This window comes from Symphodus melops (assembly GCF_947650265.1).
Source record: "Symphodus melops genome assembly, chromosome: 1".
Lineage (NCBI taxonomy): Eukaryota > Metazoa > Chordata > Actinopteri > Labriformes > Labridae > Symphodus > Symphodus melops.
In genome coordinates, this window is record NC_136691.1 from 49,724,791 (window position 1) to 49,740,534 (window position 15,744).

Below are 15,744 nucleotides of genomic sequence, written 5' to 3' on the forward strand. Positions count from 1 at the left end.
TGTTTAACCTGGAAAAAGATAGTGAAGCGGCGAAACAGCGCCCCCTACAGCTCCGAACAACACATGACACGTCTGCTTTTGTCAACGAGCGAGGAGGCAGACGGTCGTTTGGTTTGGTTCGCCTCCGTGGTGCTAACCAGCCGCCTGAATGTAGATCCGCTCTATCTCTCCGAATAACCCAGCGGAATCATAAGATAAAGGATCCCAGGATGGTCTTAGTGCATGTCGGATATCTGGTTCTTCCTGTATTCGGCTCAGTAAGAAACAGAGGTACGGTATTAAATATTCGTGTTGCCCTGTTTATCTTAATATTCACTGCAGCTGTTTGGCTAGCTAGCTCGAGCTCTGCCCGTTGGGTTAGCTCACGTTAGCTAGCTTCAAATTAACGGTCAAATTACGATAAAAAATATATATAAATAAATACCGGCAAAATGATGATACTTGTATTTGTGTTAACTGCGGACACTTTTTTCTTAAACACGACTAGATATATATGATGTGACGGGTGTAATAATTACGGCGATTCGATGACAAAACACCGCCGCTTCAGATAAGCTAACTGGCTTCTCGGCTAAGGCTAAATCCTGGCAGGGAAACATTTTCCACAAAGGATTCCTCATGACATGCACAGGGCGTGCTGTGTAAAAAAATATCTCACGTCCATTTTTTTTTTTTTTTTTTTTACAAATTCATCATTAACATTATCGTGAGCATTAATCACGATAATTTAGTCTGTCGTAAATGCTATCCATGCGATTTTGAATTTCGCAATATATATATATATATATATACATATGTATAGAACGCATTATGGTTTCTCCTCAGTGCGCTTTCGTGTGTTTGCACTGTAAAAAAAATACCGCAAAATAGACGTAGCCTTTCCAGCCAGTCAGCTTATCTGTGCCTGGATGATGTCATTTGAAGATCACCTTCTTCTGCTCGCTCTCACCGTGATTTCGCTGATCATTATCCGTGTAAATTGAACTTAATCGATGCATAAGCAATTGACCGGAGAGCGTCTACTTCCAAGCCATCAATGTATCACTCGCCTTTTTTCTATTATTATTTGCTAATGGGCAATTCAGCAGCTGTTTTGTTTGAAGCTGCCGAATTGCAAAAAAAATAAAAAAGACCAGAGTATGCGGTCATAGTTTAAGAATAATAAAGCTACAGTGTAAAATTAATTTCATAACAGTGGCGTCAGTGATTTCATTGTGCTTTTATTTCTGTTCTTATTTCCCTGTTTCATAGTATGGAGGCTGGCTCTACATTCTGCATTTATCAGATCTTTGTCGTCCCCCCCATTGTGTAGCTAATGATCATCTGCTGCTGTGTGGTGTGGCGTGGCCTCTGCCTGTTCTCTGCATTTAGCTGTATTGTGAATCCCTTCTTCATTTCCTCTTTCCATCAGAAGACGACATTGGTATTAAAATGCACACCACCCCCTCCCTCTCTCCCAAGATGTTTTCAGCCGTAGACTTTCCATGTGAAGCAGACTAAAACAATAGCTAACACCTAGTACAGAGCACCTTTTTTTTGTCTTTTTTTCTGTCAAACTGCTGTAGCACTGAGTGAACATTTTAGCTCTTTTTTTGTAGATTATCAGTTGAATGTCATTGTGTACCTCCCATCCAGTCTTGATAGACAACATGCTGTAAATTCCTGTAAAGTGGATACATTTTGCATGATCTTAAATACTGCACTGCATTGTTGAACACCAGAATTCGGCTCATCTTCCTTCTCTTCACACAAGGTGCAATGTACATTATTAAAGTGACCAATTGGACAAAAATATAAATAAAAGCATGCAAATTGGAATTGTATGCATCCCATTCTTTTAAAGTTAAAGTCAGCCTTTCGGCAAATACTGTCATGTGATCACTTGAGGTGACTAAAGGTACACTGCACCTGTACACAACAACCTGCCATAACTGTCTCCATTTTTGTGTAATCCTTTTGTTCCCCTATGCAAATTTCAAGCTTCGAATCACACTGAATTGTGAGGGCTGTTTGACTCTCACAGAGCAAATGAACCTCTAAACATTTTAATCAAGCAAAACATGCTCACTGGTGGTTCATCACTTCCCAATTTCCCCACTAACATGAGGCCAAAATGCTATCCATTTCACAGGGATGCCTATTTTCCTGCACTGCTAAAGAGATCCTCTATTAGTAATAACGTCTTTATGTTTGGTTGTGGTCTCTCTTTACCTTTTGTTCTGGTAATAGTACTTTCAAATGCATGGTCACATTTATGATTCATAATTTTTGGTTTTTGTTTTTCTACATTGACTAGTGAAAATCCAATGTAATCTTTCTGTAGTAAAGATGTACCCTGCTGTACTTGAATCATGTGCTGTAGCAAACACGTCTGCTCATTGGATGCCGCTTTTGTTCTTTTTAACCCTATATGGAGCATGGTGGGCCTTGCCTTCAGTCTATGTTGTTTATTTTTGTTGCATGGATTTATACTATTATTACAAACAAACAAGAAAGAAAAAAAAATTACCACAAATTCCACATTTACTAATATTTTTCAATAAAGAATATAGTGTTTTTCCTAACCTTCAGTGTGCTTCTTGCTGATTTCCATTTATTGTCCTCCCTCTCCCTTGTCCCTACCTGCCCCCCTCCCCCTCCCCTCCCTCCACCCCCTCACCCACCTCCTCTCCCGCTATGACAAAGATAGACAGTTTCCACGCTTCCTCCATCACAGGGTCTGAATGAGTCTATCTGCTGTCATTCATGGTGATCGTTTTTCACTGAGATGCTTGCAAACGCAGTGTGCTCCTTACCGACAGTCTAGACTTTGGCTTGAGCCTTTGACCAATGCCAACAAGGTCATTTCTTGTCTGCCCAGCTTCACCTATGACTTGTCAAGCTGAAAATATTGCCTGAGAATCATACATTTAATCTTGCCTGGGTTTGTTTTAATGCCACACTGCGTTTTGCAAGCTTACTCCGAGTAAATGCAATGTAGACTTTGCCTATTTCCTTATAATGAAAAGATAATTGACTGTTTATACAAAAGTCCTCGTGTTTTAAAATATAGAAACAAATTAAACTTGAACCTCTTACTGGAGTTTTCATCTTTAAAAAATGCACAATTTTAACCTGTAAACTGCTAGCTTTCTGTAATATTCACTGCTTCGGTCACAGTACATTGAATCCTGCTCCACTGCAGGCCTGCTATGGTTTCCACTTGCTAAGTTTTCTTATGCAGTTTCTACGCAAAGTAACATTTTTTTACTAAAAATGTCCAGCTGGTAGTTTAACAAGAGTCTTTTTAAGCTTAAGCACAACATTAAAACCATATTGTGCCATAGCACAAGTTTGCCTGTCTTTTTCTCTCCATTGAGTCTTCACAGCAGTCTGTCCGCTTCAGTCGCCAAATAGCTGTGGTTGGAGAAAGAGAAAAAAACATTCAAGCTATTTCCTCTTAACACAGGAGGGGGAAGAAAACAAGTAAAACTGCAGAGTATGTGTAAGGCACAAAGATAAAGTATCAGTAGCGAAGCGTAGAAGTCTGAATTTATTGACTGGTTTCATTTTTAAGAAGGAATTGTTCTTAGCAGTAACATAAGAGACTTGGCACCTAAACCGATGATCTTGTATCCAACAGACAGTACTAAAGGTTTTACTGCGAGTGCACTGACCCTCTGTCAGCTGCAGAATTTACAAGAAGTGAGCAGCCTTGAAGACCATGTATTGGTAGATTTCATCGGTTCTGATCCAGTTCGCTTGTGAATCAGAAGACCAGGAGTCGATCCAGAGGTCGGAAACGCAGTTACAGAATTCAAAGCTCACGTTCTGTGCGCAGGTCCAAAAAATGGTCGCCATGTTCATGGTACTTGTGGTAACCATCATTTTCCCACCCCCCACTGAAGTATTTTTCACCCTAGGTAAGAGGTAGGGCTTCATTAACATGCTTTATCAAACACACAGTGACACCACATTTCACCCACAATTAATTCCAGCTAATCTTTCCCCTCAGGTGCCTGACTTCTCCTCCTTATCCTCCACAGGATCCCATTTCAACCGGCAACAGCAACAGCAGCAGCAGCAGCAGCAGCACAGCAGCCATGCTACCTCTTGCCGGCACTTCCAGTTAGGTCCTCAGGCTCCTCTGCCCATGGACTTCCCCATGCCCCACCCAGGGCAGCCACAGTCAGGCATTAACCCCCACCTTGCCCCTCCAGGCCACCAGCATGGCCCTCCACTCCACCCTCCCCTCAACACCCTGCCTGCCCCCCAGTTCCAGGACATCCCTGCCCCCCCCTTCCTACCTCAGGCATTACACCAGCAATACCTCCTCCAGCAGCAGATCCTCGAGGCCCAGCACCGACACATCCTGCCACCCTCCAGGTATCCACAGAGACACCCAGTTGACCTCATTGTAGAAGTAGAACTTTGTGGCCTATTGGCCTTTTCAATGTGTCATCACTTTTTTGATACATGTTAGTATTTTTTCCATTAAGGTTTTCAAATGTGAGGTTTTTTTTTTATCAGACGCACCCCAGAGAGAGTTCCTCACCAGCCCCACAGACTGCGACCCGGGTATGAGTTTGCCCCCCCTCTTCATGTCCCTCCTCAGCCTGTGGTGCAGCAGCCCCGATACCTGGCTGAGGGTACAGACTGGTGAGCAGTTTATATAAAGAGTAATCTAGTGGCCAGTGCCACTGATGATCTCGTCTCAATACTTTACTTTAAAACTCTGTCGTCAGAGTGATGTAGTTTCAGAGTTCATGCCAACAGGTCTTCTTAATTGATAAGAAATAATCCACTGCTTAATTCAAATGACTATTTAATTTAGAATAGAGAGGGTTTCTTTAAATTAACTCGGTTAAGGACCAAGTTGAAGAAACACCCAAAGCAAATCAGCTCTTATTAGATACATACATTTGAAATCTCTGCATGCATCCCTCTGAATCAAAAATCAAAATCGGAGTGAGGAATAGATAAAAGGGGTTTAAAGACAGCCCGAGGCTCAACAAAACTCTTTTGTCGACAGTGAAGTGAATAAGTCAAAAACGTTCAGTGAAGTGAATGTTCCAGAAACACCTTCACATTTTCAGACGGGGAGAAGTAAGAGTTTGATTTCCACTCACACCAGTTCAAGATGTTTCAAGATCATTGCGCTTTTTGTTGTGCTGGGAAGAAACAAAGGAAGATGAGGTGAAGAGAAAATTAACCAGTGTAGTCAACACTTAACACTCAATAAAAAAGAAGGACTGCTTAATGCAATATAAAAAAAATACCACCAACAGAACATTCTCTCAGAGAAATCTAAATTACGTTTGATTGATTTAAGCTATGTATCACCAGCATTTATCTGTAAATATAGTCTTACTACTCCAATAGTGATGCCATGTAGCCAACTGTTTCAACCATTTATTCCTTTGGTTTTTAACCATCTGTTTCAAGCCTAGACGATAGCTGATGAAGAGACCTTTATAGAAACCATGCATACATGTTATCCCCTATTTAACTTATAGATCTTTCTTAAATATCCACCTGTACCAGTTAGCTGCTTGGTCTCCTTTCTTACTCTGCCCCTCTTAACTCGTGGTTTTATAACTGACTCAGTACACGGGTTGTCAAAAATCAATTTGCCATGAACACAATGAAATGATGTCTTCTGTGCCACTGACTGATGCCGTTTGTTTGTGATCAGGGATCTGAGTGTAGATGCTGGGCTGCCTCCCCACCAGTATCACATCCATCCGCTGCCGCAGCACTATCAGCACTACTTGACCTCTCCTAGGATGCATCACTTCCCTAGAAACAATGCCTCAACACAAGTGGTGAGCGTCCTCTTGCCTCAGTACAATCAATCATGTCCGTCTGGATGAACTCTCTGCAGTCCCCCAGAAACTGTTGGATGACCAGTAACTTTTTTTCTGATTACCGCTGCAGAGCTGACTCGGGCTTGTTTTTTTCCCCTCTCTCATCTCCCAGGTTGTCCATGAGATCAGAAACTACCCATATCCCCAGCTGCACTTGCTTGCTCTGCAGAGTCTCAACCCATCGCGTCACGCGTCTGCTGTTCGAGAGAGCTACGAGGTTCGTCTCTTGCTCTCTCGCTCTCTCTCTCTCTCTCTCTCTCTCTCTCTCAAGCACTCACACTACAGTCTAAACTAATTTATCTTTGTTGTCTCTGTAACCAATGCTCTGGACAAGCATGAGTGTGTAACTGATTTTCTTATTTCCAATTACTGCGGATTCCAGATGCCTCAAATGGTCAGACTGCCTTTAATCTTATTTGTTTTCATCTGAACAAGATCCAATAGATTTTTGAGAGGCTCTTTCCTGTTCTTTGAAGCACCAATTATTTTATTTGATCAAAGACCTCCATTCTTATGTCAATCTGAATATTTTATGGAAAGATTTTAATGTTTTGTTTTTCTCAGCAGGAACAAACAGAATTGCTTTCTTTAAGACTTCAACCTGATAGAATTAAGACATACATGTATGTTGTTAACATGCTAGGAGCTTCTGCAGCTGGAGGATAGACTTGGCAGTGTAAACCGTGGAGCTGTTCAAACAACCATAGAGAGATTCACTTTCCCCCACAAGTACAAAAAGGTAAAAGTCCCTTTTTTTTTTTTTTTTTTTTTTTTTTAAACTTGCTGGTAGATGAAAAACATGTGTGCAGCTAACATTGTTCAGTGTGTATCAACAATATGTGGTGAGATAACCAAAATACAAAAAATGATTATTAGCTATAACTCAGTTTCTCTCTCTGAATTTGTGCCAATCAATGTTAAACTAGCTGATATCTAGCTTCATCTGACTGCATCAGATTATATATAAATGTTTCCATATTTATTGTGATAAAGTCTGATTTAAAAAAAATAATAATTTTTTTAGGTGTTTTAATTGATTGCTCACAGTGCAATAGTGATGAAATTGCCCTTTAATTGCTATGCTCTTCTTGTGAGCTGATTTTTTTGTTGTTGTTGTTGTTGGGTATGGTGCAGAGACATTGGGCGAGAAATGAATAGTGAGAGGGAGAATTGGAAGAGGGGGAGCATCAGGTAGAAAGGATCATAGAGTGAAGTCGAAAGTGGACGACGGTCAAGACTCTTGCAGAAGTTCAAAGGTCAAACTAATTTCCATTCGCAGATTAGTGAGACAGGTCTGCAGTGTGCACACATCGAGGCTGGGGATGACTCATGCAGCTGTCTGCAGATATGTACGAGGAATGAATTTTAAAAATCCGTCTCCACTGAATGTGACCCAAATACTCTGCAAACAGTGTCAGATCATTTTCTACATTCTGAGTGAGAAGAGGTAATTGAGTCTTTTCCATCTGTAGTCTGTTTTTTTTTTTTTTTTCTTTCTGGGAAGCATGTGGAGGTGACTCTTTCCTTCTAGTCTTGGCTTGCTCAGAGACACCGGTAGCATAAACATAACAGTTCCCAACATGTCGCTGCACCAGCATAATTTAAGAATGCTTTAATAATAAATGCCTGTTTGCCTTTTCTCTGTGCAGAGAATACCCCAGGACCTAAAGATGTGTCTGGATGATGAGGAGCTGGACACAGATGAGAAGTGCACCATTTGTCTGTCAATGCTGGAGGATGGAGAGGACGTCAGGTACGACAATACGCTCTGATTTTGTGTTTTTCAAATGGAAAAATGCTGTTTATGCAGGTGTGTGAGTCTGTCTGCGGGCAGTTTGTTGTTGGAGGAGTGTAGCTTTTACTCCAGACTGAATTATCTGACATTATTGAATGTACTGCTTTGAAATAGAGAGCAGAAATACTAAACTGCCTTCTAAACAGGAGGCGTCAAATCTAATTTCCTCGAGCTCTGTTAGAAAGTTGACATTTGTAGTTTTGAGTGACTGTCTAATGGACTTCCTTTCAATATTTTAAAGAATCTTAAGACACATTTGAGAACCCTGCTCATCTCCTGACGTACATGTAGCTCCTTCATTGGATATTTAAAGGAAATCAAAAGTAAAACCAAACCTAAAGCCTCCTCTGCACTTTATGTTAAGAGCCAGTTGTCATGATTCTGAATGGTAAACATTCTACTGTAGAGCACTCTACTGTAGATGCTCACACTGCTTAAAGTCATATAAGAGTTATCGTAAAACATTCAGTTGTTATACAACTGAACTATTAAGATTTCTACAGAGCTCCTACATCCAATTCCATCTGACCTCTGCAGTTCATTGGATTTAAGACAGTGTTGTGACCATCCTGTTGTCTTCAGGTTGTTTGTTAAGAGCCAGCTGAGGTCTTTGGTATTCCCAGACAGATATCCTCAAGTGTCTTCATTTATATGTATTTATTCCCTTTACCATTCTACTGAGGGGATACTCAGTCAGAGCTGGTTTTGTTGTTGTTGCTGCCGTGTATATTCAAAGCTCCAGCTATATAACAAAAAAAGAATCCAGCATTCCAATAAACTTCATGCTGTGTTTCCAGTGTTGTGATCTGTTGAACTGGCCAAGTGACAGAGCAAGTTATTGTACTCAGTGGAAATAGAAAAGAGAGCGCGAGAAAAAGAAACATTTCATTGAAGAGATTCAATGATTTTGGTTGGAAATTGCTCATTGTTGACATGTCAGGTTTGATAGAAAGTCACAAGATGAAAGTTAAATAAGAGAACTTTGTTTCTGCTCCTTGATCCTCTTGAACACACTGAAGGTTTTTATAACGTTTGCCGTCTTAGCAGCAATCTCAGTTTCCCCCAAAGTGAAAATCAATTGTGAGATTTAAAGAAAACTTGAATGACAACAAGTAACTTGAGACACATTCTGATGTCGAGCGTGACTCACAGTCGGACTGTTCTAAACGCAATCTGTATTCAGGACATGACAGGATGCATAAATCACATGCACATGGAGGATTTAAAGAACTTAAACGAAGTGTAACCGAGCTGTTCGAACACTTTCTCAGGTTAATTTTTTAAAATACAAAGACAAGACTTTTCCTTCAGGATGAAACAATAAGGCCTAGAGATGAGAAGGGAAAAGACTGTCCATTAATGAAAACCTCACATTTCCCTCTTTATGCTGGTTTCCATGAACTAAATTAGGATCAGGCCAGCTGTTGTTATTTTTGGCATACGGTCTTCCCATGCATAAAAATACAACAACTGTATGTGAAGGGCCATTCCTTTGCCAAGTCTTTAAAACTCTCAGTCAGAGCTGAATGTCCTGAAAGTGGCCCTGCAGCCACCATCTTTATTTTACGACATCAATAATTCATAAGGAATCGTCTCATAAACACTGTAAAATAGTGAATAACCCTTCTACTCCCAGATATACTGTACAAGAAGCTGATTAACTGTGTGTCACACCGTCCTTTACAGATGTCACATCGTCCTTTCTTCTTTTTTTTAAATGAGCCTACATTGAAGCCTTCAACAGTAAACTGCATGAAGACATTTGAGACACCATACTAAGAACATCTCAGGTTTCCATCATAAAAGACAGAATCCTCAGCACAGTGTATAAAAATGCAAGATGAACTTGATTTAGTCAGTCATTTCAAATAGATTTTCACTCTTTCCAGTCAATTAAACTGGCATCTGTTGTCACTAATGGAGCCATCATTTCAAGCTTTATAAAAGGACATGTCCAACATTTAGAAATGGGCTTCACATACTCATCGACTTTTGTCTTGATTTGGTTTTGTACGAGAATAAAATCAGCCTTTCGATGCATTTAACGGCTGTAATCACAGCGCTTGTGATGAAGCTACCTCTGAATGGATCTTCCCCAGTTCAAGACAGTCTGCTGTAGAATTCAATGAACCTCTTCTTCTTGTGCTTTGTCACATGGAGTCACAAAGTTTAAAGGTTTTTCTGAATAATAGATGGGGTTTGGATTGTTCTGTACCCAGCCACCACTCTTTGCTGTGCAGCCTACATCTAAATTATTGAGGAGCAATGTTTTAGTTTCATCTTACATTTGAGCCAGTTAGTGATCGTTTTCATTGTGAGTAACGCTGTGAGGCCTGTTTTTAATAAGAGATGGACAAATCAATCATTTATCATCCTTGTGATGTTAAATAACGCTGCTTTAATGGTTTAAAGTGTCCAGGCGCTGACTTATTGGTATGTGTGCTATAAATAACCAGAGCCTTGTGTAACGACTGCTGCTCTGGTTCTGTTTAAGAACCTTACTGATGTGACGCAATCTCCCAAACTGCACGACTTCTTTGCCACTCTCCTCACTGAAGGGCTTTAACAGAATTAGAGCTGCTTGTTCTGACTGTTCTGTGGGAGTCAAAGCGAGGCCCCTGAACATACCTCCACATCTACGGTAATTACAATTCATAAAACGGAATCAGCTCACGCATCTCCATAATTCTAACAGAAAGGAATGTGTACGCACATATTCTAGCCTCTGGTGTTGTCTCTATTTTTGTTTTCCAAGGTGAAGCCAATGTGGGATTGCAAAAAAAAAAAATGCAGTTCCTTTTGTGTCCTCTTGAGGCTGGCTCCAAAAAACCTGGAAGTCCCTCACACACCCCGATATTAAAATGTTGGTTTGGACAGGAGAAATATTCATGTTAAAGCCTGTTCCAATGATTCTTGTCCTTTTATTAAATGACTTTATCGGCCCACACTGTACGGGGGGTTCATGGTTTTATAACTTGATTTGATGAAAGATACGAGTTGTTCCTAATGAGGGGCGTGACAGATCTGACTGCAGGCGACCACAGCATTTTGTCAGGAGGCTTAAGACCCGTCTCAGCTCTTTGCCTGCTGACCAGAAATTTGAGAGTCAACATTACCAATATGGCTACCACCGTGTGTAGGTTTCAAAACAGCCCTTCAGGAACCAATAGGTGACATCACTATATCCACTATTATTTAAAGTCTGTATAGCCAGTCATCAATCTCATCAGGACAGACGAGTGTCCAGTAACTGAGATCCAAATAAATAACTCAAAAGTAACTTTCAACACGGGAGTTTCGGTTGGCTGAAGATTGAAAGAGCTTTGTGTTTTGTGCAAGCATGTTACCTTTGATGGAACTAAATGATTTTTTAGCACATTTAAAACAATCTTGGTTGACCAGAGCGCTGTACAAGCAAAAACAAGCACACTATAAAAACAATAAAAGTGAAACATAATAAAAATACAATCAATAGGAGGGCGAATAAAAATGTCAAGATCAAAATGTCAAGCTCAGCTTGTATTGAAAGCCAGAGGACAGAGGAGGGTTTGAAGCAGTGATTTACAGTAGTCAATGGTTGGAGCACTTCTGATATTTACAGAGAGACTCTTCCATAGAGTGGACTCTTCATTAAAGGAAAAGAACTATAAATGCAGGTTTTAAATGCACCTTTTTTCCCCACAGTCTTTAGTGTTTAAGATTTTGAGGTGTAAAAATTTTATTTCATGTCGTTTGTGGAGGAAAAGCTCCTCAACTTATAAACTAACAAGTCTTAAACTGTTTAAAACTTTTGACATGTTCTTGAAGTGTTGTGCTTAATTAATTTAAAATCCTGACTGTGTCTCTTCTGTGCCTGCAGGAGATTACCCTGCATGCACCTCTTCCACCAGGCATGCGTGGACCAGTGGCTGGCCACCAGCAGGAAGTGCCCCATCTGTAGAGTGGACATTGAGACCCAGCTGACTCCGGACAGTTGATAGCTCCTGTCCATTCGTGCAGCTTTGGATCTGGATCTTGTTCATCTCCCGTCGCCTCCCTCAGGGAGGGGGGGAAGCTCTGCCAAACCGCCCCTCTTCTCCTCTCTGCATCACTCTGCAAGCCTGCCTTCTGAGACAGCTGTGACGGAGGGATCAACAAAGCACACTCACCCGCAACACAACGAGGGGCGGGGGGTTGATGCATTGAAAGGTGGGCTGGACTGAAGGTTGGTTGAATGGTCTCATGGATGTAAAATGTAGGAGGAGCAGACATGTATGGACAGATGTGCCGAGGCTTCACATGATTCTGTCAGACTGTGTTTCCTGTGTACATTTCTCCATACAGCCACTGAGAGAGGACACTCTGACTGACTACCAACCTGTGTGTGCTGAATTAAGGCCATTTCTCTGCCACTATATCTAAACCCTCTCCCCCCGCAGGCCTGTGAAAAATCCTTTAAGCTGCACTCTGCCCAAGCCCTCAGCACATCTGTACAGAACAATTTAAAATGATTAGCATGAGGTTGTTTGGTGTGAACTCTTGTAGCTGAACGCTTGTTGTGTAATGGAGTATAGTACAGACAAAGTATTTACAGAGTAACAGTGTTGTGTAGCAAGCAAAAGCCTTTTGAGAAATATGTTTGTGAAAAATAATCCTACAGAGAGTTTGAGCACGGCTCTAACAGCGAGAATCTTCAGTGTGTTCAATCAATGAGGAAACAGCTTGCTGTGTTAAAAAAAAGCCAAAAATCCCTCTTTCTTGTCTAACATGGTTTTTGGATTAACAGTTAGTAGATGCCATCAGAGTTGATGCTAAACCCGCTAACTGCAGGCATGGCTTCCAGTGATCTGTGTAGTGTCGTAGTCGGGCCTCTATAATCTAGAGCAGAGGCCTCAGATGTGCATGCTGTATGGCAGGCTTGGGCTGTGTCGTTAATATTGTGGAGCAGTAGAAAACCGGAACTGTGTCTGTGCATGTGAACCGTATACTATGACTGATGATCCCACTCATTCATAGAGGAGGACAAGAATGCACCTAACACCCCCCCTCACACACACACACACACACCCCTTCCCGCACCCCTTCCCTACTCATCCAGAGTAGACCAAAGTTGCCCTTAGACACCGATCTCACATCGTTTCAGCATTTCTCTCCTGACACTTGAGGTGTCAAGGATTCAAAGAGCTGCCAGCAGATCCGTGTCTAACCGCAACTCCTTTTCATTGCCTCGCTCATGTCATGGCGAGATCATGACATGAGAGGCCGGCATGGGCTTGAGGATGCAGTGCCTGAGTCTTGCCATCAGAGTGACTAAAATCTGACATTTGTATGACCTTTTACCAGAACCTTATTGCCTATCGAACAAGCACATGTGATTTCTATACACAGTGAGTCGCCTCGGTTGTGTATCGGCTCCTTTTCATTTCGACCTAGGTTGTTGCTCCTGCTGTTTGATAAAAAACAAAAAAACTGTGTCTGGTGTTACAGGGAAAATACAAACTAGTTTGCCTGTGATATTTGCTAGAATGTGTATGATTGTCCCTCCCCACCCCCCCTTCCCTCATGGTAGTAGTGTATGGTATTGCTAGAACAACTGTGATACTTTCAGTGATAGAAGCCGTTTTCTCTTGATCATGCATGAACCATGTCGGCGTAGTTCACTTGAAGGAGGGTGAAAGGGAGATAAAGCCATCCATTTGAAAAATACCAAACAATTGTTCTTAACAGTAATTTTATTTCAATTGTCTTCTTTTCTGCCATTGTTTTCTTTTCCTTATTACTTGTCTTGTCTTTTCTTTTCTTTTTTTTTGCTCACATGCCAATTTGGACATGGTACTAATATGCCGAGTCCCTGTCCATTTTAACCATCGTGAAGAAAAAGCTGCAATGCTGCAAAAACATATTTATTGTTGTCCTAATGTAGCTTGTGTTTTGTAAATGCACTATGATATGGAGTTGCCTGATTTTTTGGTTTGGTGGTGTGGGTTCTTCTTGTCCTAGATTTTTGTGTTTCTATTCAGTTACACGTATTTTCATGCTTCCTTATGTATTATCGGAGGGTAACTTGACTGTTTGTGTTGCTTTTTTTTCCCCCTTTTTCTTTTATTTTTGTGTGTGAAACCTCCATCCAAAAAACGAAAGCTGGATGAAAAAGGAGGTTTGCTAGTTCACATAGAATGCTGTGATTAAAGATGCCTTAAGTATTTAACAATCATTATTTATAACTAACTGTAGCTAGCTAGCTATCGTGGTGGAATATTTAATGTCTCTATCTCATAACTTTGCAATTTAATCAATATATTTATTTAAAATAACACAAAATATTAAAAAAAGAATACCTCATTATGCATTGGTCGGTGGGGATGCTTCTGCATGCCGTCTGTGTTTTCTTTTCAAAGGAGAAAAAAAAGAAACTTGTCGAGAGTTTGACTTCTTTTTTGGGGGGTCGGGTGGGGGGGGGGGGCGGGGTGTTTCCTGACACACTTTCTAGCCAGCATGGTGCTGTTGATCTGGATTACATTCCATTCCTGTCACCTCTTTATTTGCGTTTGTGTTTCTCATAACATGCCTGCTTTGATTGAAAGCAGATTTAGGGGAGTAAAACCCCCACGTTGTCTTAGTATGGCTCCCTAATTAGCGTGCTTTTATTTTGAAATACTGCTTTGTGTCCCATAACCCGTCATATTTGATTTGTTCTTTATGTTATTATGACCATTTCATTATAGTCCATTATATCTGGATCTCAATTCAGTGCTTCTTCCTTTAATTTAGGAGCCACATAACAAGCGGTATTATTTGACCTTTTGTAACGCTTGCAATAGCTTGGCGTGGGAATTTGGGAAGTATCTAACATGCTAACTTGAGCCATTGGTCTTATTGAGCAAATATCTGGTGTACTGTGGTTATACAATATAGATAGCGTGTTTTACACCTGGGTATAATAAGCTAACTATGTTTTCGGTGTGCGTTTCTTCTTAATACTCTACTAATCCTGCGAATGAATATAACATGTATTGGATTGGAATGACGCTGGCTGGTCTTACTATTATTCGAGTTTCATTTCGCGCTCTCACTGGCCTTACCCCACATCCTCCACAGTGTACCCCATTTACTCCAGAGCGAACTGGACAGTAGCCATAGTATTAACTCAAGCTGATGAACCGGAATGAACAGTAGAACTTAAAGCACAAGCTTTTTAATGCATGTCCTTCTCAGGTTTTCCTATGTGTATGTGGGAGTAGCTCTGTAGACGTGTTTAATATGATGCTGTACCTTCTTGAATATTTCAGATGTTTCTTTGCTGCTGAAAAAATGTTGATTATTAACCTGCCAGTGAAAAAGGGATGTGGCCATCTTTGTACAACACACTGCTGTTTTGCTGTAACCGCGCAATGTTTTATGATCTTGAGTATTTTATAGAAAAGTAGAAGTATGTATCAATAATATGAAAGCAATAGCTAAATCATAATGAAGAATAACATGATCAGTGAATATTGTGGAAATCTTTAGATTCACTCTGGGTGGATTTTGTACTGTATTTATTACTAATGATGCAAAAAGTTGCATAGCTTAACCCAAACTGTTCTGTCTCTTTTTTATTTATTGTCTTGTATATGATCTTTTTGTATGTGTTTTTCAAATAAACTGCCTAAAATGCTGACAACGAATTTTCTGTGTTTTTCTGCGTTCTGTTCTCACCATCACTCATCGAACGATTTTTGGTAGAACTGTCAAAGTTTGAACAGCATTTAAAGTCTAACTTAAGCTTATTGGCAGATGTATGTTTTAGTGTTGGTGATTAAACCCAACAGAAAGCCAAAAATCATTTAAGAAGTAGAAACATTGGAGCGCTGATTAAGTTTATTTGGTAGAGCAGGTGATAGTCCCGACACCAAAGTCATCCTTAAAGATGAAAAGACGTAGAAACATCATCGCTCTAAGTATCTTGAGCACCGTCTTTAGAATCCAACAAAGAAATCCTCATCAAAAAATGTTTTAAAAAGTCTAACAAATGATTAAACTCATGATTCTTTTGCCAACATCTTCCATCTACATTTTATTTTTATAAATAACTCCTGAATAGGCTTCCTGCCGTTAACACCTCCAACATAAATTCTATAAAAT

General features: G+C 40.5%; 1 protein-coding gene across 2 annotated transcripts; it reads left to right on the top strand.

Moving 5' to 3' along the window:
* ark2cb (arkadia (RNF111) C-terminal like ring finger ubiquitin ligase 2Cb) lies at window positions 1-15,287 on the top strand. 2 transcript variants are annotated; one of them, XM_079370868.1, is made up of 8 exons: window positions 1-270; window positions 4,026-4,365; window positions 4,510-4,638; window positions 5,675-5,804; window positions 5,959-6,063; window positions 6,490-6,585; window positions 7,496-7,599; window positions 11,501-15,287. In XM_079370868.1, exons 1-8 carry the CDS (start codon window positions 210-212, stop codon window positions 11,616-11,618), a joined length of 1,083 nt encoding a protein of 360 aa, XP_079226994.1. In that variant the 5' UTR covers window positions 1-209; the 3' UTR covers window positions 11,619-15,287. The 2 variants fall into 2 exon arrangements, with proteins under 2 accessions (XP_079226994.1, XP_079226995.1); XM_079370869.1 differs by lacking the exon at window positions 1-270 and adding an exon at window positions 382-3,902.
* The last annotated feature ends 457 nt before the right edge of the window (window positions 15,288-15,744 follow it).

What these genes read in the sequence shown, in the direction of transcription:
- ark2cb (XM_079370869.1), top strand. Translation starts at nt 3,830, where the DNA reads ATGGTCGCCATGTTCATGGTACTTGTGGTAACCATCATTTTCCCACCC. An exon ending in TGAAGTATTTTTCACCCTAG is followed by an intron (nt 3,903 to 4,025) that starts GTAAGAGGTAGG and finishes TATCCTCCACAG; the next exon opens with GATCCCATTTCAACCGGCAA. An exon ending in GAGGATGGAGAGGACGTCAG is followed by an intron (nt 7,600 to 11,500) that starts GTACGACAATAC and finishes CTGTGCCTGCAG; the next exon opens with GAGATTACCCTGCATGCACC.